This window comes from Clarias gariepinus, chromosome 2, assembly GCF_024256425.1.
Source record: "Clarias gariepinus isolate MV-2021 ecotype Netherlands chromosome 2, CGAR_prim_01v2, whole genome shotgun sequence".
In the NCBI taxonomy this organism is placed as follows: Eukaryota; Metazoa; Chordata; class Actinopteri; order Siluriformes; family Clariidae; genus Clarias; species Clarias gariepinus.
The window spans coordinates 404,813-429,779 of record NC_071101.1 but is presented as its reverse complement, the minus strand read 5'-3'; the positions used below and the strand labels follow the sequence as shown (position 1 = coordinate 429,779).

The window sequence follows — 24,967 nt, the reverse complement described above, 5'->3', positions numbered from 1 at the left end:
AAACTTTTCCTTCTCTCTGACTGTGATGGTGGCTTTCACACACCGGATGCCAGTATAAATGATCATCTATTATTTTTCATCTCAAATGTTTCAGAATTTAATTTAAGATAAGGTAAAATCAAATTATATGTTTTCACATCTATGTGAAATGGCTTATTTGTCCTTGTTGGTGCTCTGGAGCAGCCAGAAGAATCTTGGAGCTGAACATGATCAAGGCTGTGAGACTATAGACTTTTGGAGACGCACCTAAGCAATGCTTCCCCTCAGAATAACCAGCGGTCTTTTGTCTTTTATAGACACCTTTAAGCTTTTGGTGATTACCATTTCCAAAGAACTCACAACAGCTCCATCCTCAGAAAGTCCCATCAGACTGAGGCACAGGAGCAAGAGGCTTTGGTGGCTCAAACAGATGATGCACTGGATGAATAATTGGAAGGTTAGGGGTTCAATCCCCAGGGCTGCCAAGCTGCCACTGTTGAGCAAGGCCCTTAACCCTATCTGGTCCAGGGGATGCCGGATCCTTGCTGTACCTAAGCTCTGAACCCAGATTCCCAACTGGGATATACAAAAAAATCTTTTCATTTTGCTCACAAATTGACAAATAAGTGAATCTTGTATGTACTTTAGTTTCTTTCCTCACACACTGAGCTGGGCTGGATGTGCTGTAAAACATCCACATACTCTTTGGATTATTACTGAAGCTGAGCTGACTTCAAATATACACATATTATACATGACTACAGATTCACTATAACACACACTTGATGTATAGCAGTTTACTTAACTATATTATGACGATAGGCTTCTCAGTGCAGGTGTTTCTCTCTCTCACACACACACACACACACACACACACACTGCGCACATCATATTACGGCTGATCATCAGTTGCACCACTCAGCTCCTACATGGCCTTTAGAAAGACCTCCTTGGCTCCTTCCGGTGAGTGAGATCTTATCAAACACAAATGTACGTTTGTCTCTTCTGCCCCCAGACTCGAGTGTTTCTGAGTCCTGTTTGCCAAGGAGAGACTTGCCTACTGTCCACCACTGATGACATCACACCAGCTAAATATCCCCAGGAAACCACAACATACACAGAGACGGCTCTAAAGCCTTCACTGCACGTAGCGTATTCACCAAGAACTGCACTTTAAAAAAGTCTTTCATTAAGGAACTGTTGTTGAGACGTGCCTCCTGCCTCCTGTGTGTTCTGTCTGTATGCCAGACCCGTTACAATATATTATACTATACTTATCACTTATTATTTCATTTTCATGGGGAGATACTACTAGTCTTTGAGGAGATCTGGTGGTAGTCAGTAAAAAAAAATTAATTCTGTAAAGTTTATTATTGCACATTATACAATATACATGATAAAACACTGGATGTGTACTGCTGTCTTTTAAATACCTCAAATATCTCTCTCTCTCTCTCTCTCTCTCTTTACTGGAGGAATAGATTGGAAAAAGGCGTGATTTGTGCTTTACCAATCCCTGAAGCTCCAGAGCTCCTCTCTAGATCAAAGTGCAGAGAGGTCTAAGGGACAGAGCTCCAGCCAGATCGCATTTCTCATCAGAGTGTTCAGTGTCTCTACATATCCTGGTTAGAAACATGGCCAAAAACATGATGTTGTACTGGGGCTCGGGATCTCCTCCCTGCTGGAAAGTTCAGATTGCTCTGGAGGAGAAGAACCTGCAGGGTTATCACAGCAAATCTCTGTCTTTTGAGAAAGGAGAGCACAAGTGTGAGGAGGTGATGAAGCTGAACCCAAGAGGACAGGTACAAACATCTCACACTGAAAGCTCATGATTTCATCTGCATTCATCCTGACTGCTCTTATACAGCACTCAAACTGATAACACCTATGTATACATGCGTTTGTTTGTTTGTTTGTTTGTTTGTTTAGCTCCCCACCTTTAAACACAGAGATGTGGTGGTGAATGAATCCTTTGCTACCTGCATGTACCTGGAGGTAAGGATGGAGTCACCAGTGCATGTCAGGGCTGCCAGGTGACAGGTGTTGTCAGGTGATGTCAGAGACTCATTTGCATAATACTGTTTGTACTCTCAACCAAAGTGACTTTGAGGGTCATTCTCAAGGCTCCAGCTGTGTCAGTTGTCAGTGCTGGGATTTGAACTCATGACCTTCTAATAAATCATCCTTAACCACTGAACTACTTTTGATTTCAGACCTATATTATTTTTTTGCCATATCACCCAGCTCTAGTGTATATTTATTATATTAAACAGGCTATATGTGTGTGTGTGTGTGTGTGTGTGTGTGTGTGTGTGTGTGTAGAACCAGTTTAAGTCCCAGGGCACCCAGCTGATCCCAGATGATGTGAAGGAGCAGGCGCTTGTGTTGCAGCGTGCCTTTGAGACCAACACACTGCAGCAGAAGATGTGTACGTAGACTAACACAAAACAGTACAATAGAACATGATGCAACACAATTCAATTCAATACAGTACAGGAGAGTTTTGTGAGGTTCCTGGTTAATGAGGACGAACTGCATGAAACAAAAAGCAGACATAAAGGGGGGGATTAATGATTGTTAGTTCAATAAAGTTAATACATGAAAGAGGGCAAAGGCCCTGAGACCAAAGTTCACCAAAATCTCCTGATTCTAAGAAGAGTTTTTTCAACACTGTCTCTCAGTTTCTGGCAGAAAATGGGTTCATATAAACTGGAAAAGAAAAGAAAAAACCCGCACACAGAGAGCAGGGAGACAGGCTTTTGGATTGGAGGGAAAGTAAAGATGAAAATACTGGTGCAATTGAGGGAGGCAAAGGACAGAAAACAGAGTTCCTGATGTAATGATCCACGGTGCGGGGAGAAGTTCAAAGCAAGCTTTCCATGTACAGCGTTTTTAACAGAATAATAAATCCATGATGAGAGGACACCTTGTTGAGATCTGACGTTTAGGCCAGTTGTAGATTTCTGATGGAACAACCCCAAAAAGGGAAAGCACAGTCTGGAAATCCATGCCAGCAGAACAGACCTTTGGTCCTCTCGAGAAGGTGCCTAGAGCTGATTGTCAGGTGATGACCTTTGCGACAAATGGGCTCCCACTCCTGAATCAGGGACATCCACTGCCACCACAAACTGAAGCTTAAGGAGTCTGGAGAAATAAGGATGGGTGCTGGTGTGAACTGGTGCTTCAGGTCAGGGAAGGATTTCTGGATGTGGCAGAAGTTAGTGCAATGATGGTGCCTGCTAGGGAAATCCTTAATAAACGATTGGTAAATGATCATGAACGCTAAGAAAAGTTTTTGTCTGGAAGATGTGACAGGTCAGTAGCTTCTTTCAGTTTGTCAGGGTTTGTTTCTTTTCTGGATGGGAAATGATGAATTTTCCTTAAATGAAGTTTAGACAGACAAAACGATTAAGTAAGTCCCTCAAAACATTATTCATGTGTGTGTGTGTGTGTGTGTGTGTGTGTGTGTGATGGCTCAGATGATGTTCTGTTCTACACTTATTATATCCCTGAACCTGAGAGACACGACTCAGCGTTAAAGAGGAACATGGAGAACCTGAAGACTGAAGTCGCACTGTGGGAGGGTTACCTAGAGAAGGTGGGATTAGACACACACACATACACACATACACACACACACACATACACACAGGTGCAGTGACGTTGTGTCTCTCTGTAGATGGGGAAAGGATCGTTCCTGGCTGGGAGACACTTCTCCTTGGCTGATGTTGTTTTCTTCCCAATCCTTGCTTTCCTCCCTCGATATGGGTAAGTGTGTATGTGTGTAGGTGTATTTATGTATATATATATATATATATATATAATATGCCATATTTATCAGTTGGTGTGTGATGTGTTCCTGGTGGTGTGCAGGTTGAGTAAGGAGCGCTACCTGAACCTGATGGCGTATTACGAGATGGTGAAGGAGCGTCCGAGTGTTAAGTCCTCGTGGCCTCCTCACTGGGTGGAGAAGCCTACAGGAGGGGACACGCTCAAGGATCTGTGAGGAGACACCAGGAGGGGAATTGGATCTCACACACTTATTAAAACTGTAGTGTGTGTGTGTGTGTCTCTCTCTCTCTCATTTTACATATGTTACACAAGTTAAATGTAACCTTCACCTTTTTCTCTACAATTACATCTTTAATCCAGGTTAACTAAATGTCTAATCTGATCTCAAGAAAGTAAGCATAACCACTTTAACCAGTCTGCAGTCTGGATGCAGCTTGACGTTCCTTCAGACCATTTATTGTTTATTTTTTTGCTCAACAAATCAAAAGCTTCCATATGATGTTACATTACTATTAAACGTGCAAAATGGGCAGCAAGTGTTAAAGTGCATTACACATGCTTTTTCTCAAACCTCCATGAGCGCGACCTTGTCTGAGTTATCTTGTATTTCCCCGCTGGGTTGTAGTGTTCCCCACCTGCCAAACCTCACTTCTTCCCCTGTGTATAACAATCAACATTTCAATGTTTAACTAATAAAAATGAAAAGAAGTTGCTTGTGTGTGAAGTCGGCTTCTTTAGAGTTGCGCTGCACCTACAAGGCTCATGTAGCTAACCAGTAAAGCGAGAATAGAGCATTTTAGAAAAGGTGTAGTGAAGACAATCACAACAATCATGACTCAAATAAACTCTGCCACTTTTACCACTTACTACGGTTTCTGTCAGAACTCTGCCTGCGGTGAGAGTGACACGCTGACCTGAGATTACGGTGGCCCTGAAGTGCAAAACAAATTAACAAAACCCAAAACAAAATAACAAATTCAAAAAACAGGAAAAAGATGGAAAAAGGCTGTTTTTGTGATATTGGAAATATGATTTTCAAAGGACAAGTTACTGTCTAATATTACACCCAGGTCTTTTACTGTTGAGCTGGTAGTAACAGTACATCCTTCTAAACGCAGGCTGAATTGTGAAAGCTGTTGTGTGCTGGTTTTTGGGCCGATGAGTAATATCTCTGTCTTGTCTGAGTTTAGTAAAAGGAAGTTATTGGTCATCCAATCCTTTATGTCCTGGACACACTCTGTTAATCTAGACAATTTAGGTATTTCATCTGGTTTTGTTGAGATATATAATTGGGTATCATCAGCATAACAATGGAAACTAATCCCATGTCTTCTAATGATGTTACCCAAGAAAAGCATGTATATTGAGAACAGGAGAGGTCCTAAAACTGACCCTTGTGGGACCCCATATTTCACTGGCATTACACCAGACAGTTCTCCATTTTAAACCATTTTAAACCATTTTAATGCCTGTCCCTGAATACCTATGTGATTTTGTAAGCGATTTATGAGAATATTATGATCTATTGTGTCGAATACAGCACTAAGATCAAGTAAGACTAGTATTGAGATGCAGCCTTGGTCCGAAGCTAAAAACAAGTCGTTTGCAATCTTAACTAGTGCAGTTTCTGTACTATGATGGGAAGTTATAGTGCTTAACTAGTGCAGTTTCTGACTGAAGTTCTTCAAGGATGTTGTTTTCCTGCAAGAATGTGCATATTTGAGCTGATACTACTTTTTCTAATATTTTTTATATGAACAGAAGGTTTGAAATCGGTCTGTAATTTGTTTCTTTCGGGTCTGAATTAGATTTTTTTTCACAGTACTAAACGTCAGTGAAGGGAACGTGGTTCTTGGTGGGATGGTAACATAAACACCTCAGATAACCGTCACTGCTGCTGTGGAAATTTGAACCCTACGGACATTAAATATTTATTGAAACCAAAACTGATACCATTATAAAAACATGTTCTATTGAAACATATAAATGAACAGAAACAAATAAATTATTTGATTAATTCACAAGTTGCACGGAGACACAAATAACTAACCTATGTAGGACATAAATCAGGGACTTCTTAAGTTAAATTCAAATGTAAATTTTTGTGTCCTTTTACCTCTATAATAATAATAATAATAATAATAATAAATATAATAATAATAATAAATAGATCTAGTGACCCGTTGGTCACGTGTTCCCTTTGAACAGGTGTTTTTGTGTTGTAGTTATTTCAGGATTTATAATATAAAGTTGTAATTTGTTTGCCTTTAAATCTTTACCTTTCTGAGAACACTACTGTAGAATTTACAGAGATAATAACATGTGGGAGTCAATCAGCTGCCCTGTCTAACAGTCTGTATTATACTGATGTGTGTATTAGCGCCCTCTGGTGGTGATCGACCCCGGAAGTGGTTTCTCTCGCTCTCTCCCTATTGGAGGAGAGATTAGAAGGAGGCGTGGTCAGTGTCTCGCGCCCTCCTCTCGAGCCCCAGCTCTTATGACTCAGCAGATCGTCTCCACACGTCCTGGTTACAGTCGGAGGACTGAGTGTGTGTGTGTGTGTGTGTGTGTGTGAGTGAGGTTGGAGCTGGACCATGGCTGAGGACATGATGTTGTACTGGGGCTCGGGCTCTCCGCCCTGCTGGAAGGTTCTGGTCGCTCTGGAGGAGAAGAACCTGCAGGGTTACCACAGCAAGCTGCTGTCCTTCGACAAGGGGGAGCACAAGGGTGAGGAGGTGATGAAGCTCAACCCCAGGGGACAGGTACACACACACACACACACACACACACACACACACACAGGACAAGTCTGTTTACATGCATTTGGTTTTCACTTTCCTAATTCTTTGTTTGTTTGCTAGTTTGTTTACTTGTTTGTTTGTTTGTTTACTTGTTTGTTTGTTTAGCTCCCCACCTTTAAACACAGAGATGTGGTGGTGAACGAGTCCTTCGCTATCTGCATGTACCTGGAGGTAAGGACCACGTGACCAGGTGACGTCAGAGACTCAGGAACATACTTACTGAACCCTTAGAGTACTGAAGATTCATCCACATTGTGGTGTGTGTGTGTGTGTGTGTGTGTGTGTGTGTGTGTATAGAACCAGTTTAAGTCCCAGGGCACCCAGCTGGTCCCAGATGATGTGAAGGAGCAGGCGCTGGTGTTGCAGCGTGCCTTTGAGACCAACACACTGCAGCAGAAGATGTGTACGTAGACCTGATGTCCATCACATAACACACAGTAATCACCCTCATTCTCATTAATTATATACATTCACTCTTATTTAACATCCGTCACAATTATACACAGAGTCATACACACTTCAGGAACAGAAATAGTTTAATGGTAAATCTATTGCTTTATGTTATACACTATATTTATGTATATGATAGTATTATGATGATTTTTTATTAATATAGTATACATCTTATTATTTTTTTTCCTTAATTGTGTATACATTTTTGGGCTGAGTCTGTGTGTAATATTATATAAAATATATTTTATATTTCTGTAATATATTTTCTGTATGTTGTAAGAGATGTCTATAGACCGTTTATCGCTTTGCATTGCACATGTTGTAAGTTGTTGCTGAAAGTGATTATTCTGTACGTGAGGTTTTTGTGTGACGTCTTAAAAAATAATCCATAATAATTTAATCAATATTTTACAGCCAGTGCAGTTCCTGATCTGAACACTAGGTGCTGCTGTAGGGCTAAAGAAAATCTAAATACAACTGCAGTTCCTGATCTGAACACTAGGTGCTGCAGCCTGTAACTGTCACAGCCCTCATACAAGAGCTTTATATAATCTTTTATGCTCTGGCAGAAAAAAACACGACACACACACACACACTTCACACATTAGACACTCCACAGGTGGGAAACGACCTCATAACCACCTTCATGTTAGTGCTTACAGATACAAATTAAAGGTGTGTGTGTGGCACGTGTATGACACGCATGCTAAGTGTTTATGATATGATTCTGACCATGTTCTTGTGTGTGTGTGTGTGTGTGTGTGTGTGTGTGTGATGATGGCTCAGATGAGGCTATGTTCTACACTCACTTCGTCCCTGAACCTGAGAGACACGAAACAGCGTTAAAGAGAAACATGGAGAACCTGAAGACTGAACTCGCACTGTGGGAGGGTTACCTAGAGAAGGTAGGGTTATACACACACACACACACACACACACAGGTGCAGTGACGTTGTGTCTCTCTGTAGATGGGTAAAGGATCGTTCCTGGCTGGGAGACACTTCTCCTTGGCTGATGTTGTTTTCTTCCCAATCCTTGCTTTCCTCCCTCGATTTGGGTAAGTGTGTATGTAGGTGTATTTATGTATATGTGTGTGTGTGTGTGTGTGTATGTATATATATATATATATATATATATATATATATATATATACCATATCTATCAGTTGGTGTGTGATGTGTTCCTGGTGGTGTGCAGGTTGAGTAAGGAGCGCTACCCGAACCTGATGGCGTATTACGAGATGGTGAAGGAGCGTCCGAGTGTTAAGTCCTCGTGGCCTCCTCACTGGGTGGAGAAGCCTACAGGAGGGGACACGCTCAAGGATCTGTGAGGAGACACCAGGAGGGGATTGAATCTCACACACTCATTAACACTGTAGAGTGTGTGTGTTTCTCTTTAAAATGTATAAAATACAATTATAAGCTTAATATAATATTAAAAATATAACCTCCACTTTATTACGTCAGTTCATTGTAACTTTTCTTTTAATCTCACGTACTTTAAAGTTCTCTAAACCTTTTGGTCTGTTTTTTGAAACACTGAAGCACTTGTAGCATAAACACACATATACTCTGACTATTTTTCCCTAAAAGTTTGTAAACAAAATGTAAAACATTTCAACATTTGACTAATAAAAGTCACAAAAGACGTGTTCTGAGTGTGGAAGTGCTTCTTTGATGTTACGCTACACCTACGAGGCTAATGTAGCTAGCACTGGTTCCCAAACATTGGGTCATGACTCACAGGTGGGTCGCTGGAGAGTTTATTTGGGTCATGACCGCCACGATGTATGTCTGCAGTACACCTTTCAGCCATAAGGGGTGGTGGTGTCTCCGGGAACAGTGATGAGAATCATTTATTTATTTGTGTCTGAACTTTCCTCAGGATATATATAAATACTGCTGGTTCAAGATGCATGGTGTGTGTGTGTGTGTGTGCACATGCTGCACAGAGCTCCAGAATAATCAGCCACTAAATTCCATTAAAGTCCGGTCATATGGCCAGCTGAGAGAAACCAGAGCATGTGTGTGTGTGAGAGAGAGAGCGCCAAAGAGCTCCTAATGTAATTCCTCATTTCTCATTTATATTTAACGATCACCGAACACCATCGATCACCCCCCCTTCCCCCGAGATCAGATAATTAACCAGCTGTTGCAGTGTGTCATCTACGTAATACACTAAGGCCATGCTACAGCTGTGTTATGGTTGTGTTTAATTGTCTCATCATTCTCTTTAAGTTTTGTAATAAAATGCCTTCACCTTAGTCAAAACCTCACACTTCCACACACACCTTTATTGTGTGGAGGTGCCAATATTTCTGCACTTGACTACATGAACGTTTAAGCTAAAAATTGTGTTGAATTTACGCTAGGGAGCTTACGTATCATAAACCTTTTCATGGTGGTGTTATCTGTTAATAATACACACCTGTCAATCATTGTAATAGGAGGAGCTTCCTTCCAGGAATCCAGCTGCATTGTATTATTATTATTATTATTATTATTATTATATATTAACATGATGTTCTGTGTAAACTGTGTGTGTGTGTGTGAGTGAGAGAGAAAGAGAGAGAGAGAGATGTGACATAGTACACCTGAGACCTTAATAATAAATAAGGTGGAGCTGCAGGTCTGCAGGTGTCCTCAGATACAGTAGGTGTACCTGTGTGTTTAGCTGTGTTTAAGTCAGTTTAGGTGTGTGTAGCTGTGTGTAGGTGAGCCCAGGTTCATTTTCAGGTGTGTTACAGTTACGTTTTGGGACTGCAGGTGTGTTGAGGTGTGTTAGAGTGACAGCAGCATGTCCAGGAGGAGATGGGTCGAACTGAAGATCTGCCAGACCATCAGCTGCTCCGCTCCCACCAGACGCTCTCACACACATACACCACCAACTAACACTGCCACAGGTATGTGTATAATAACATTACACACACACACACACACACACACACACACACACACACACACATACAGCAGAAGTCATGATGTAGAACTGGAAAACAAAATGTTCTACATGTCAGACTACTGAACCCAACTGGAACCAGGGGAAGGTTACTGGTCTAAGTGGATGTAGCAGAGTGTTAATGGTTTGACTATAACACACTCTCAGGGAAAGAACACTGAACCAGCGTCTGTCTACATTTCTGTCTAATAAAGAATAACTCATGTATTTGTTTCATGTTTCATTTTGTGTAAGGTCGGAAAAATGTGTGATTATATGTGTGTTTATGTGAGAGTGTGTGTGTGATTATATGTGTGTTTATGTGAGAGTGTGTGTGTGTGTGATTATATGTGTGTTTATGTGAGAGTGTGTGTGTGATTATATGTGTGTTTATGTGAGAGTGTGTGTGTGATTATATGTGTGTTTATGTGAGAGTGTGTGTGTGTGTGATTATATGTGTGTTTATGTGAGTGTGTGTGATTATATGTGTTTGTGAGAATGTGAGTGTGTGTGTGATTATATGTGTGTTTATGTGAGAGTGTGTGTGTGTGTGATTATATGTGTGTTTATGTGAGTGTGTGTGATTATATGTGTTTGTGAGAATGTGAGTGTGTGTGTGATTATATGTGTGTTTATGTGAGAGTGTGAGTGTGTGTGATTATATGTGTGTTTATGTGAGAGTGAGTGTGTGTGTGATTATATGTGTGTTTATGTGAGAGTGTGTGTGTGATTATATGTGTGTTTATGTGAGAGTGAGTGTGTGTGTGATTATATGTGTGTTTATGTGAGAGTGTGTGTGTGATTATATGTGTGTTTATGTGAGTGTGTGATTATATGTGTGTTTATGTGAGTGTGTGAGATTATATGTGTGTTTATGTGAGTGTGTGAGATTATATGTGTGTTTATGTGAGAATGTGTGATTATATGTGTGTTTATGTAAGAATGTGAGTGTGTGTGATTCTTTGTGTGTTTAAGTGAGTGTGTGTATGATTATATGTGTGTTTATGTGAGAATGTGAGTGTGTGTGTGATTATATGTGTGTTTATGTGAGTGTGTGTGTGAGATTATATGTGTGTTTATGTGAGTGTGTGTGATTATATGTGTGTTTATGTGAGTGTGTGAGATTATATGTGTGTTTATGTGAGAATGTGTGATTATATGTGTGTTTATGTAAGAACGTGAGTGTGTGTGATTATATGTGTGTTTATGTAAGAATGTGAGTGTGTGTGATTCTTTGTGTGTTTAAGTGAGTGTGTGTGATTATATGTGTGTTTATGTGAGAATGTGAGTGTGTGTGTGATTATATGTGTGTTTATGTGAGTGTGTGTGATTATATGTGTGTTTATGTGAGTGTGTGTGATTATATGTGTGTTTATGTGAGTGTGTGTGATTATATGTGTTTATGTGAGTGTGTGTGATTATATGTGTGTTTATGTGAGAATGTGAGTGTGTGTGTGATTATATGTGTGTTTATGTAAGAACGTGAGTGTGTGTGATTATATGTGTGTTTATGTGAGTGTGTGATTATATGTGTGTTTATGTGAGTGTGTGAGATTATATGTGTGTTTATGTGAGAATGTGTGATTATATGTGTGTTTATGTAAGAACGTGAGTGTGTGTGATTATATGTGTGTTTATGTGAGAATGTGAGTGTGTGTGATTCTTTGTGTGTTTAAGTGAGTGTGTGTATGATTATATGTGTGTTTATGTGAGTGTGTGTGTGATTATATGTGTGTTTATGTGAGTGTGTGATTATATGTGTGTTTATGTGAGTGTGTGTGATTATATGTGTGTTTATGTGAGAATGTGAGTGTGTGTGTGATTATATGTGTGTTTATGTAAGAACGTGAGTGTGTGTGATTATATGTGTGTTTATGTGAGTGTGTGATTATATGTGTGTTTATGTGAGTGTGTGAGATTATATGTGTGTTTATGTGAGAATGTGTGATTATATGTGTGTTTATGTAAGAACGTGAGTGTGTGTGATTATATGTGTGTTTATGTGAGAATGTGAGTGTGTGTGATTCTTTGTGTGTTTAAGTGAGTGTGTGTATGATTATATGTGTGTTTATGTGAGAATGTGAGTGTGTGTGTGATTATATGTGTGTTTATGTGAGTGTGTGTGATTATATGTGTGTTTATGTGAGTGTGTGTGATTATATGTGTGTTTATGTGAGTGTGTGTGATTATATGTGTGTTTATGTGAGAATGTGAGTGTGTGTGTGATTATATGTGTGTTTATGTAAGAACGTGAGTGTGTGTGATTATATGTGTGTTTATGTAAGAACGTGAGTGTGTGTGATTATATGTGTGTTTATGTGAGTGTGTGATTATATGTGTATTTATGTGAGTGTGTGAGATTATATGTGTGTTTATGTGAGAACGTGAGTGTGTGTGATTATATGTGTGTTTATGTGAGAATGTGAGTGTGTGTGTGATTATATGTGTGTTTATGTAAGAACGTGAGTGTGTGTGATTATATGTGTGTTTATGTGAGTGTGTGATTATGTGTGTTTATGTGAGTGTGTGAGATTATATGTGTGTTTATGTGAGAATGTGAGTGTGTGTGATTATATGTGTGTTTATGTAAGAATGTGAGTGTGTGTGATTCTTTGTGTGTTTAAGTGAGTGTGTGTATGATTGTGTGTTTATGTGAGAATGTGAGTGTGTGTGTGATTATATGTGTGTTTATGTGAGTGTGTGTGTGATTATATGTGTGTTTATGTGAGTGTGTGTGATTATATGTGTGTTTATGTGAGTGTGTGTGATTATATGTGTGTTTATGTGAGTGTGTGTGATTATATGTGTGTTTATGTGAGTGTGTGTGATTATATGTGTGTTTATGTGAGTGTGGGAGTGTGTGTGTGTATGTATATGAGCTACATGTAGCATGTCGTGCTAACACTGTGAGTGCGTGTGTTAATGTGAGTTTGTGTGTGTGTGCTGTATATGAGCTACATCCTGTCCCTGGTGCCCTGCCTCGTCGTGTACCCCTGTCATGACCTGCATAATTAAGGAAGAAGGGACAACATATTGTAATCGCTTCTTCCCTGTCAAATTATCTTTGCTTACACGATACAATACGCCATCGAGCATCTTCAATTTGTCCCACTGTTTCAAAACTCTGAGCACCTTATACGTCTCACCCGTACGTTCACGGCGTGAGGCTCTCTTGCCCCTAACAACATAGAACAGAACCCTGGACAGACAGGGGTCATTTTGTTGTCTGTCTCGAGGTCATGTACTTGATGCTAAATCGGTAGGGTGCTAACTTGGAAACCCACCTCTGCTCACACGCATCGAGTTTAGGCTTTGTGAGGATGTAAGTCAAAGGATTGTTGTCCGTCCATACAACAAACTCGTGACCCTTCAGCCAGTGGCTGAATTTGTCACAAACGGACCACTTCAAAGCCAAGAACTCTAAACGGTGAGCAGCGTACCTTGCCTGAGCGCGCGTGAGTGCTTTGCTGGCAAAAGCAATTGGCCGGGCTCTAGTCTCACCCTCTGTAACCTGTGACAGTACAGCGCCCAAACCATCCATAGATGCATCAGTGGACAAAATGAATAGACGGCTAAAATCAGGGTGCGTCAGTACTACAGAATTCATCAACGCAGCTTTTAACTGCTGGAAGGCCATACTGTGCTCCTCCTTCCAGGCATCAGGACTCAACTTCCTGAACGTAGCACCCCTCCCCGGAGGTTTCTTACCCCTGGGCGCAGCTGTCAAGGCAAACAGGGGTTTTGCTATGGTAGAACAGTTCTGGATAAACCTCTGGTAATACAAAACCATCCCAAGGAACGATTTAATTTTCCTCTGGGATGGGGTAACTCCATCCTCCATCATTAAGTCAGACTCTACTACCGCTCCAATAGCACTAACCTTATCTGGGTCGGTTGCTACTCCTGAACTATTGATGACGTGCCCTAAAAAACACGCTCCTCCGGAGGAAATGACACTTCTTGGGGGCTAGCTTTAACCCATGCTCTCGGAGCCTACTGAACACCATCTCAAGCCTCTTAATGGCCTTACCTTCACCTGGGGCATACACAAGTAGGTCGTCCAGATAACAGAGTAACGTCAAGAAATTTTGATCGCCAAAGATGTTCGTCATCAGGCGCATAAAGCTAGCAGGACTATTGCAGAGTCCTTGAGGTAAACGATTAAATTCAAAGAGCCCCATCGGCGTTGTGAAGGCTGTAAACTTTTTGTCCTCCTCCGCCACTGTGATGTTATAAAAGCCAGAGGTAAGATCCATTGTCACTTTGTTGTTGCTTTTGTTTGCACATTTGCACGTGCACTTTATGTTGTCTATAAAAATGTTATACTTAGCTAGTTAGTTTTTTGTTAATTTATGTTGTAATTTATGTTAGGTCTCTCTGTCCTGTCTCTGCTAGCCAGCTAACTAGGCCTCTTGGTTAGCTAGTTTAGTGTCTCTGTTAATTTATGTTGTAGATTTATGTTGCATGTAGCACCTTGGTCCTGGAGGAACGTTGTTTCGTTTCACTGTGTACTAACTGTATATGGTTGTAATGACAATAAAGCCTACTTGAACTTGAACTTGAACCATTGCACTAAAGATCGCGTTTCCACCTAAGGCTGCTAAGCAGTCTGCTTGGTGAGGTAAGGGATGAGCATCAGTCCTGGCATTAAGCCAACGGTAATCAACACAAACACGGAGATCACCGCTTTTCTTCCATACCAAAACTAATGGGGATGCCCACTCACTGCAAGACTTGCGGATAATCTCTTGCTCCTCCATTTCGGAGAGCACCTTTCTCAGTTTTTGATACTGAGCAGGGGGAACACGACGATACGGGAGCCTGAACGGCCGACTGTCTGATAGGTGAATCCTGTGAACAAACTCTTTGGCTTTACCACAATCTAATTTGTGTTTAGAAAACACATCTTGATATCTTTGAATCAACTGCAGAAGCTGGTCTTTCCATTACGGAGTCGTCTCACAGGACTCAAGGTCAAGATCACAGAGTCCGAGCTTTTGCAGTGCGTCACGAATACCAGAAGGAGAACCAACCTCTGCATCTGCACTAGAGGAGATGGATTGACTCTGTATGTTCACGAATTCCCTGTCACCATGTCCAGACTGGGTGTCAAGGTCCTCTACCGCCAAAACAGGAGAAACATCTGCTATCTTAGCATTAAGTCTCAAAGTGACAGGCTTACTAGATGGGTTGATTAACTTAACTGGTACCCATCTGTCACCAGGCAGCGTAGCTATAACTCGCCCAACAAGAACACCCTTCTTATGAGTTTGTGCCCTAGATGATTCAATCATCACAGTACTACCCACAGAAACAGCGGAACTCATTGGGAGCCTACCCCACACAAGGTACTCCTGCCGAGGTAACAGTGTGACTGCTTGAGTAAGCTTAGCAGTACCGACGACTGTTGGAATATTACCACCCTCCCATCTATCGTGCCCAGACAGCATACTCAAGAATTGTTGAATCTCTGGTACTCCCGTGAAATTTGGCTGGCTCATGAGACGCCAATAACTCTGTGACTGCTTAAGTTGACTAATGACATACTTAAGGATGTTAGTACCAACGATCAGCTGATCTTTTTGCCCTGGTACCACCAAAGTCGGTACGACAACTGGAAATCCATACACACACATTTTTAGCCGATAGATACACTTAGGTTTGACCCGAACACCGCCACAACCAACGAGCAAAACATCGGCATGGGGCTGCTCAATCTCAAGAGTTTCACATGCACCCAGTAGCTTACGCTCTATTTCCTCATTAATAGTACATGCCATTGAACCAGTATCCAACAGGCCTTGGCAAGTGACTGCATCATTTACCAACACCTCAGTGTAAAACAAACTATCAGCTTTTTCTAGCTTCGCTATGTTTTGAAATAAAATGATGCTGCCGCTTAATTCGGCCTGACAGTGGTTGCTGTAAATTAACATAGGATCATCCTCGCTGCTGAGAGGCTGACTCTCAACACTCACACTGCCCTCTCCCCAATGTGAGTGATCTAGTTTTCCTGATCGTTACTAATCTGGGCAACACCCTGTGCAACACCTCTGTGACACCCTTTGCGTTGATGTCCAAACTCTAGACACGCAAGGCATCTTTTTTTTCTCATGCAGTGTGAGCGAGTCGAATGGGATCGGTCTCCACACACTGCACATGGTAAAGTTCGATACCAAGGTGACGTTCGAGGGTTTTGTTCTGAACCCTGTAAAGTCGAGCGCTCCAACACCCTTTCTAACATTTTCAGCACGCGCTCTAAAGTGCCTAATTCTGCAGCCTCGCTTGTTGTAGTGTGCGGGCTTGTAGGGCACGCAGCAGAAGTCATGACTGTACTTTCGCTTCCCACTGTTACCTGAGTGCTGACAGGCTTTTCAGCAACAATAGCTTGATTTACAGCAACTTTAAGCACAGACGGAAGTGGCTTTCGAGACTTAAGATCTCTCTCATGCTCATCAATGGCCTCCTGGACCTCTTCAGCCGACCATTTGCTTATGGGCTTACACCTAAAGACACTCGAAAGGTCAGGTTCAGGACAGTTCCTGATGAACATCATTGTGATCTCCGAGCTAATGCTTTCCATCTTGCCACCACTCCTTCGTAGGTGAGCATCTGCTAGCTCGGCTGCTTCGTTCAACCTAACCCAATAGTCAGTCATAGAACAGGGTGCTCATTAGGCTTTGGCTGAGTCGCGTAAAAATCAGCTAACGGCTGGCAAGAGCCAGGGCTCTCGCTAAAGTAACGCTGTAGTACCTCATAAACTACTTCAGGAGATAGTACTGCAACCGGGCTACTTTTTAGCTTAACCTTAACAATGCTTCTTGCCCGACCACTGAGATGATTCAGTATTTCTTCTACACTAGCAGCTTTGCTGCAACCCCTTTTGCTCAAATACACATTCATCTGTTCAATCCATTCCAAGATGGAGCATTTATCGCCATCATCCCCTCTAAACATTTGAGGTTCTTTAATGTCAGTCTTGACTACTAGGTTCACCTTGGAAAGATCAAGATTTGTAGACAGGGGCGTTGTGCTAAAGGTTTGCTGCTCAAATGACTGAGAAGAAAGAGGCAGTGCAGAACTGTGACTGGTTAACAACCGTGAGACAATTGAGTCACCAATCTGGCTTCCAAGCTCACCAATGAGATCGCGTAGTTGCCCTGTAACATTATCCGAACCAGCATTAACCGGAGTGGAAGACTTTGGTTCACTTAGCTCGTTATTATGTGATGTGGTTTGAGTAGTCACAGAATCATAGACCAAAACACGTGGTTTACCAACTATAGGCTCTGATAACCCCAAAAAACCACGTCCCCTGCCAATGTGTGGCATAGTTAAATTTTCATTCCACCTCCCCTCTGCCATATTATGATAACTATATAGTAGGTGGAAATATATGCAAGAAAATTAACTTCACAGTTACTGCACTATCTACAACAGAATTAAGGAACCAAAAAAAAACTACAGTTCAAAATACACAATGTGTGATGCCCAATGTGTGCATAAGGTGAGTGAGGACTCAGTTACTCAGTTCAACTCGATGTCCAGACACTGCCACTAGAATGTCAATAATGAAAAACCTTGATCCTTTGTTGATTTCAGAAGCGTTGTGATCCCGCGTTGTCGAACCCGAGCGATCAGCTGCAGCAGATCTGGTGCATCCGGGTCACGGCACCAAATTTATGTAGCATGTCTGAATTGGTCACTCTCACACACACAAGTACCACGCGACCATGCAGGGATGAAATTCAGTGCTTTCTTTATTTCTGCAACAAGGAGAAATAATCAGGGGGTGAAACAGGCGACAGCTTCTCCCTCTCTGGCACATTCACAGAGTCATTCACAGGGAGAACCATATAACACATGCGCTCGTGAGCCTCGCACACAGGAAAGCCTGAAGTGTCCAGCTAATATCGCTCCCCCCACCAAACAAAACCTCGGCAACAGAGTTCCACTACTTTAACATTTTTTTCCTTTGAGAACAATCACCGAAGAACAAGAATTCGTGAAGTTCATTAAACTAATAAAACAAAACGGAAGAGAGTTAAAACATCATGGACAATAAAATAAAAGTGAAAGAATAAAAATAAAAATAATAATTATACAAATAAGAAAGGGAAAAGCAAAACAAGCAAGATTAAATCAATGTATTATTCACACCAGTTACACTAACACACACACACACACTGTGGGAAAGACTAGCAGCGTCAGCCTCGAGCCCAGCCTTCTGCGTGATGACGTCGCGGCCGTGCGTGATGACGTGTCACGCAGAGTGCGTGTACGTGGATAAACATGGCGGCGGCGGCGGTGTGAGCGCTGTGTGAGCGCTGTGTGTGTGTGTGACAGTGTGTGTGTGTATGTGTGTGAGAGACAGTGAGAGCACCGGTGAAGTGTGTCGGTCCCGCCGGGGTTGAGCGCGGAGCTACACGGGCCGCTGCTGCAGGTCAGCCGGACTGGGGCTCACCCACACCCCCACCCCCACCCTAACCGCGCATGACGTCACTGTCTCCCGTGTTTAGGCTCCGAGAGCAGCGCGGACATGGAGGATGAGGAGCGGAGGAGGAAGGTGGAGGCCGGCAAAGCCAAGGTATGTTGACTGACAGGGGGAGGGGGAGGGGCATAAACATAAACACAGACACCTACATGAGGTGTCACTGAATGGGTTTAGTTTAACTGAATGTAACTCTGACTGATCTCTCATCAGCTGCATACCTGGAATTATTTACATTTCACTTTCAGTAGTGTGTGTGTGTGTGTGTGTGTGTGTGTGTGTAATCTCAGCTCCTTTTACTACTCACACTCCAACACACCCGGGTCTCCTCCCATCAGCACTGTCCATCTCTCAGGCTGTCACTCTGTGCTTTTAAAGGCCTTGTGTGGTGTATCAGTGTGAGATTATATTACAGATCAATACTGCAGAGGGAGAGCTGATCTCAGATCAGTAACACTGCTGTCAGATCAATACTGCAGAGGGAGAGCTGATCTCAGATCAGTAACACTGCTGTCAGATCAATACTGCAGAGGGAGAGCTGATCTCAGATCAGTAACACTGCTGTCAGATCAATACTGCAGAGGGAGAGCTGATCTCAGATCAGTAACACTGCTGTCAGATCAATACTGCAGAGGGAGAGCTGATCACTCTCGGATCACTAACTGTACCTTAGTTACTCGCGGATCAGTAACTGTACCCTAGTGTCGCTAACTGTACCCTAGCGCCGCTCTCGGATCACTAACTGTACCCTAGCGCCGCTCTCGGATCACTAACTGTACCCTAGCGCCGCTCTCGGATCACTAACTGTACCTTAGCGCCGCTCTCGGATCACAAACTGTACCTTAGCGCCGCTCTCGGATCACTAACTGTACCTTAGTTACTCGCGGATCAGTAACTGTACCCTAGTGTCGCTAACTTTACCCTAGCGCCGCTCTCGGATCACTAACTGTACCTTAGCGCCGCTCTCGGATCACTAACTGTACCTTAGCGCCGCTCTCGGATCACTAACTGTACCTTAGCGCCGCTCTCGGATCACAAACTGTACCTTAGCGCCGCTCTCGGATCACTAACTGTACCTTAGTTACTCGCGGATCAGTAACTGTACCCTAGTGTCGCTAACTTTACCCTAGCGCCGCTCTCGGATCACTAACTGTACCTTAGCGCCGCTCTCGGATCACTAACTGTACCTTAGCGCCGCTCTCGGATCACTAACTGTACCTTGGCGCCGCTCTCGGATCACTAACTGTACCTTGGCGCCGCTCTCGGATCACTAACTGTACCCTGGCGCCGCTCTCGGATCACTAACTGTACCCTGGCGCCGCTCTCGGATCACTAACTGTACCTTGGCGCCGCTCTCGGATCACTAACTGTACCTTGGCGCCGCTCTCGGATCACTAACTGTACCTTGGCGCCGCTCTCGGATCACTAACTGTACCCTGGCGCCGCTCTCGGATCACTAACTGTACCCTGGCGCCGCTCTCGGATCACTAACTGTACCCTAGCGCCGCTCTCGGATCACTAACTGTACCCTAGCGCCGCTCTCGGATCAGTAACTGTACCTTAGTTACTCTCGGGTCTTACATGCAGTGTTATTTTTAAGACTGTACTTTAATGGAGATTTAGAGGTTTTAACATATTCCAAGTGTTGCTCTCTGTTAAGTGTTGGCCTTGTATTTAGTTTTCTTCAGCGGTGTGTGTGTGTGAGAGTGTGTGTAACATTAGTAGATTGGATGAGGTCAGGGCGACTCTGTGAGTGAGAGCGGGTCAGCTGGTACCGAGCACCGACACAACACACCGCTTCATAACACCGAGAGCTTTATATTCTTAGGATTTACAGCAAGTCATAAAAGTTATAAATCAGTACACGCACACGCACGCACACACACACACACACACACACTCTAAGAGCAGAAATTAGCCTGATTTCCCAGAGGCTCTTCGTGTGCGTTACATTGACCCACTTCCTCAGCCGAGAGAGATCGTGAAAATGGAGCGGCCTCACAACGGCACAGCTCAAAAATACTCCCCCCCCCAAGTGACTCTAACACTAGACTTTTATCACCTGACTAGAGACATCATGAAAAGTGTAGTAATAATAATAAGCAGTGTGCACTCTCTGAAGACATTTCTCCTAAAGTGTGCTGCAGTGTGTTGGTCAGCAAAGTCAAAGGGTAAACTCCTGTTCTGAGCACCTAATGGGATTACTGGGTCTGATTTAGAGACACATCCTCACCAGGGACACGTCCCCAATGTCCTGCGGTTAATGATCCGCTGTGAAACATCTCATGGTGACCTCAGCTGGTCCCTCAACACCAGCTCCCTGCACAAGAAAGCCCAACAGCGTCTCTTCTTTCTGAGAAGACTGAGAAAGGCCCAGCTTCCACCACCGATCATCACCACCTTCTATAGAGGAACTATCGAGAGCATCCTGAGCGGCTGCATTACTGTCTGGTTTGGGAATTGTGCCATATCGGACCGCAAAACCCTACAGCGGATGGTGAGGACAGAGGAGAAGATCATCGGGGTCTCTCTCCCCTCTATTGAAGACATCTACACCACACGCTGCATCCGCAAAGCCACCAGCATTGTGGCTGATCGGACACACCCCTCTCTCACACACACACACACACACACACACACACAAACATTATCACTCATCTTAACTCAACTACCTCAAAACATTGAGACTGGACTGACTAATCAACACAAGCGCAGACACACTGACCTACACCACCAAACTATCGTACACACCAACCTGTAAACGTTTTTTTACACAATATTCATTACTGGACTACTTTCTGCACTAACTTCCTAATTCTTGCTGCTACGTTAAGGAACGTTTATGTTTCTCCACTACGTCAGCTCATCACCTCCACACCTTATTGTTCTGTTGTGTCGTGTTTGTCGCTCTGTCACTTTGTTGCTCTTGTTTGCACATTTGCACGTGCACTTTATGTTGTCTGTACAAAAACAAAAAAAAAAGGAGATAGTCTTTCTCTCTGGGTTAGTGAGTGTGTGCGTGCGAGAGTGCGTGTGTGTGCGCGCGAGAGAGAATGAGGCGTTTCACTGCTAGCCTGGACGACCTGCACGTGAACCTGACGGAGCTCTACCGCCCCACCGCGGGTCTCTACAGCGCTCGTGTGTGTGTGTGTGTGTGTGTGTGTGTGTGTGTGTGTAGAGATCACTAACAGGGTTTATACGTCGTAGTGACCCAACAGTCACGAAGTTTCATTCATAAAACACCAGAACCGGAATCATTCCTCAGAACAGAACTGCAGAACCGATCCTCTCATTAGTTTACAGTTAGAGGATGAAGAGAGGGACATTGAGGCGTTTCCTGATGTGTCCTGTTGTTAATGCTGTGTGTGTCTGTGTGTGTGTGTGTGTGTGTGTACGCAGCTGGCAGAGTACAGACAGAAGAAGGCTCAGAGTGACGGACAGAAGAAGAAGAAGAAGAAAAAGAATAAAGAATCAGAGCCGCAGGACGCGGGTGGAGACAGAGGGGACGGCCCGGCTCCAGAACTTCCCTTTTCCAGAACTCTCCGCAGTGGAGAAACTGTTCAACATGACCAAATGTACACCATAGAGGTGAGCTCACACACACACACACGCACACACGCACACACACAGAGTGAGGTTTGGGATATTAAGGATTCTGGTTTGGACAGTTTTACTGTAGAGAGTTGGGGACACCCGTGTCTTTGGGACGAGTCTGGGGAGGCTGGTGTAAGGCTTTTGTTAAACCTGGGGGAGTGTGTGTGGGGTGGGGAGGGGGTGGGTGGGGTGGACCGGGGAAACTGGTTCATGTGGGGGAACTGGTTCATGTGGGGGAACTGGTTCATGTGGGGGAACTGGTTCATGTGGGGGAACTGGTTCATGTGGGGAACTGGGGGACTTTAATATAAATATAAGGAGACTAATCCTGTGTACTTTAGTGGTAGTGGCCCGGCTGAATGTTTTCTTTTCCCCCCTCAGATCGTGACTAATGATATATTAGTTAGACTGATATTTTATAAAGTTAATTATTTGTGCCTTTGACAGAAACACTTCTGTATAAACAAACACACGTGATGAAGAACTAAAGGCCACTGAACGCATCACCAGAAGTGGAGACCAGTGGAAGGAGCCAATGGGTCATCAGGATGGACACTCGTCCAGTCTCTGATTGGCTGGAATTGTGCCACAATTGTAACATTATAACAGTTCGAGCAGATGTTACCAACTTACAGACCTGATTAGTACACGCAGTGCGAGACATGTGAGACGTGTAGTGTGAGACATCTAAGACGTGCAGTGTGAGACGTGCAGTGTGAGACGTGCAGTGTGAGACGCGTCGAGTGTGCAGTGTAAGGTGTATAAAGAGACGTGCCATCTGAGACTTACTGTATAATGCGTACAGTTTTAGGCGGTGTGGGACGTCCAGTGTGAGACACGTTAGACATGTAGCAGACTGCGCGGCGTGAGACTGCGCGGCGTGAGACTGCGCGGCGTGAGACGCGCCCTCTCAGATGAGTCTGTTATGAGTTTGAGTCCTGTGTTTCACTGCACTCGTGTCTATCACAAATGACGCACCTGCTTATGAATATTAATGACCTGTGGGCGTCTCACTGAAGAGACAAAAAGTTATTCATGTGTGTGAACGCATAAAGCGTAGTGAATAAAACATACACACACACACACAGACAGAATAAAGCTTTCATTGTGTGTGTGTGTGTGTGTGTGTGTGTGTGTGTGTGTGTAGACGAGCTCAGTAACACAGCTGTAAAGAAAACAGCAGCAGCAGCTAATTAATACTAAGAGATAATCTGTCACTAACACAACTCTGTGTGTGTGTGTGTGTGTGTGTGTGTGTGTGTGTGTGTGTGTGTTCGGACATTAAAAGCCAGACGTAGGTGGATGTTACACACACACACACACACACACAGACACACACACTTGGCCCTGAAGCTCTTCAGCTCTGAAAGGTGTTTACTGTTTTAAATGACTGCAGATTTACCGGTTACCTTGGAAACAGACTGCTTGGGCTCTGTGTGTGTGTGTGTGTGTGTGTGTGTGTGTGTGTGTGGTGGGGGCTAAGAGAAGGTTCACATGGCCTTAAAGTGTAGCTCAGTTTGCGCTGTAGTTCTGAACATCATGTACCAACAGGAAGGATGGACGAGTAAACAAACAAATAAACAAACAAACAGCCTCCCCCTTCTCCCCTCTCATCCCCGCCCCCCACCTCACACTCATAGCACACGTATAACTTCATCCTGAAGCTGTTGCCGTGGAAACAACTGTACTCACAACAAAACACACACACACACACTGAGTACCAATCCTACTACAGTAAACACACAATGCAGTGCATGATGTGTGTGTGTGTGTATATATATATATATATATATATATATATATATATATATATATACACACACTCAACAAAAATATAAACGCAACACCTTTGTTTCTGCTCTGATTTTTCATGAGATGGACTTAAATATCTAAAATTCATTCCACATACACAATATTACCATTTCTCTCAAACATTGTTCACAAATCAGTCTAAATGTGTGATAGTGAGCACTTCTGCTTTGCTGAGATAATCCATCCCACCTCACAGGTGTGCCACATCAAGATGCTGATCTGACATCATGAGTAGTGCACAGGTGTACCTTATACTGCCCACAATAAAAGGCCACCCTGGAATGTGCAGTTTTTTGCTTTATTGGGGGTCTGGGGACTCAGAACCGGTCAGTATCTGGTGTGACCACCATTTGCCTCATGCAGTGCAACACATCTTCTTCACATAAAGTTTATCAGATTGTCAATTGTGGCCTGAGGAATGTTGGTCCACTCCTCTTCAATGGCTGTGCGAAGTTGTTGGATATTAGTGGGAACTGGTACACGCTGTCGTATACGCCGGTCAAGCACATCTCAAACATGCTCAACGGGTGACATGTCCGGTCAATATGCTGGCCATGCAAGAACTGGGACATTTTCAGCTTCCAAGAACTGTGTACAGATCCTTGCAACATGGGGCCGTGCATTATCTTGCTGAAACATGAGGTGATGTTAATGGATGTATGGCACAACAATGGGCCTCAGGATCTTATCACGGTATCTCTGTGCATTCAAAATGCCATCAATAAAATGGCCCTGTGTTCTTCGTCCATAACAGATGCCTGCCCATACCATGGGCCCACCACCACCATGGGCCACTCGATCCACAACACTGACATCAGCAAAGCGCTCACCCACACGACGCCACACACGCTGTCTGCCATCTGCCCTGAACAATGTAAACCGAGATTCACCCGTGAAGAGAACACCTCTCCAACGTGCCTGACGCCATCGAATGTGAGCATTTGCCCACTCAAGTCTGCGGCGACGAGCTGGAGTCAGGTCAAGACCCCGATGAGGACGACGAGCATGCAGTTGAGCTTCCCTGAGACGGTTTCTGACAGTTTGTGCAGAAATTGTTTGGTTATGCAAACCAATTGTTTCAGCAGCTGTCCGAGTGGCTGGTCTCAGA

At 43.4% G+C, this 24,967-nt stretch overlaps 3 protein-coding genes across 9 annotated transcripts in view; all 3 read left to right on the top strand.

The window, feature by feature from the left end:
- The first annotated feature begins 1,518 nt into the window (after positions 1-1,518).
- LOC128543046 (glutathione S-transferase A-like) lies at positions 1,519-8,676 on the top strand. Its single transcript, XM_053513340.1, has 7 exons — positions 1,519-1,781; positions 1,909-1,974; positions 2,302-2,407; positions 3,459-3,577; positions 3,659-3,747; positions 3,853-3,999; positions 8,360-8,676. The coding sequence occupies exons 1-6, from the start codon at positions 1,614-1,616 to the stop codon at positions 3,983-3,985; spliced, it is 681 nt and encodes a 226-aa protein (XP_053369315.1). The 5' UTR covers positions 1,519-1,613; the 3' UTR covers positions 3,986-3,999; positions 8,360-8,676.
- LOC128543038 (glutathione S-transferase A-like) lies at positions 6,288-8,676 on the top strand. Its single transcript, XM_053513329.1, has 6 exons — positions 6,288-6,533; positions 6,678-6,743; positions 6,870-6,975; positions 7,812-7,930; positions 7,994-8,082; positions 8,223-8,676. The coding sequence occupies exons 1-6, from the start codon at positions 6,366-6,368 to the stop codon at positions 8,353-8,355; spliced, it is 681 nt and encodes a 226-aa protein (XP_053369304.1). The 5' UTR covers positions 6,288-6,365; the 3' UTR covers positions 8,356-8,676.
- Positions 8,677-18,386: 9,710 nt separating this feature from the next.
- Positions 18,387-24,967, top strand: part of akap9 (A kinase (PRKA) anchor protein 9) — a 62,286-nt gene continuing 55,705 nt past the window's right edge. For all 7 annotated transcript variants that reach the window (XM_053512969.1, XM_053512932.1, XM_053512943.1 and 4 more), the window contains exons 1-3: positions 18,387-18,405; positions 18,482-18,549; positions 21,853-22,041. In XM_053512969.1, the coding sequence (XP_053368944.1) occupies positions 18,502-18,549; positions 21,853-22,041 (237 nt within the window). In that variant the 5' untranslated portion in view covers positions 18,387-18,405; positions 18,482-18,501. The remainder of the gene's footprint in view (positions 18,406-18,481; positions 18,550-21,852; positions 22,042-24,967) is intronic.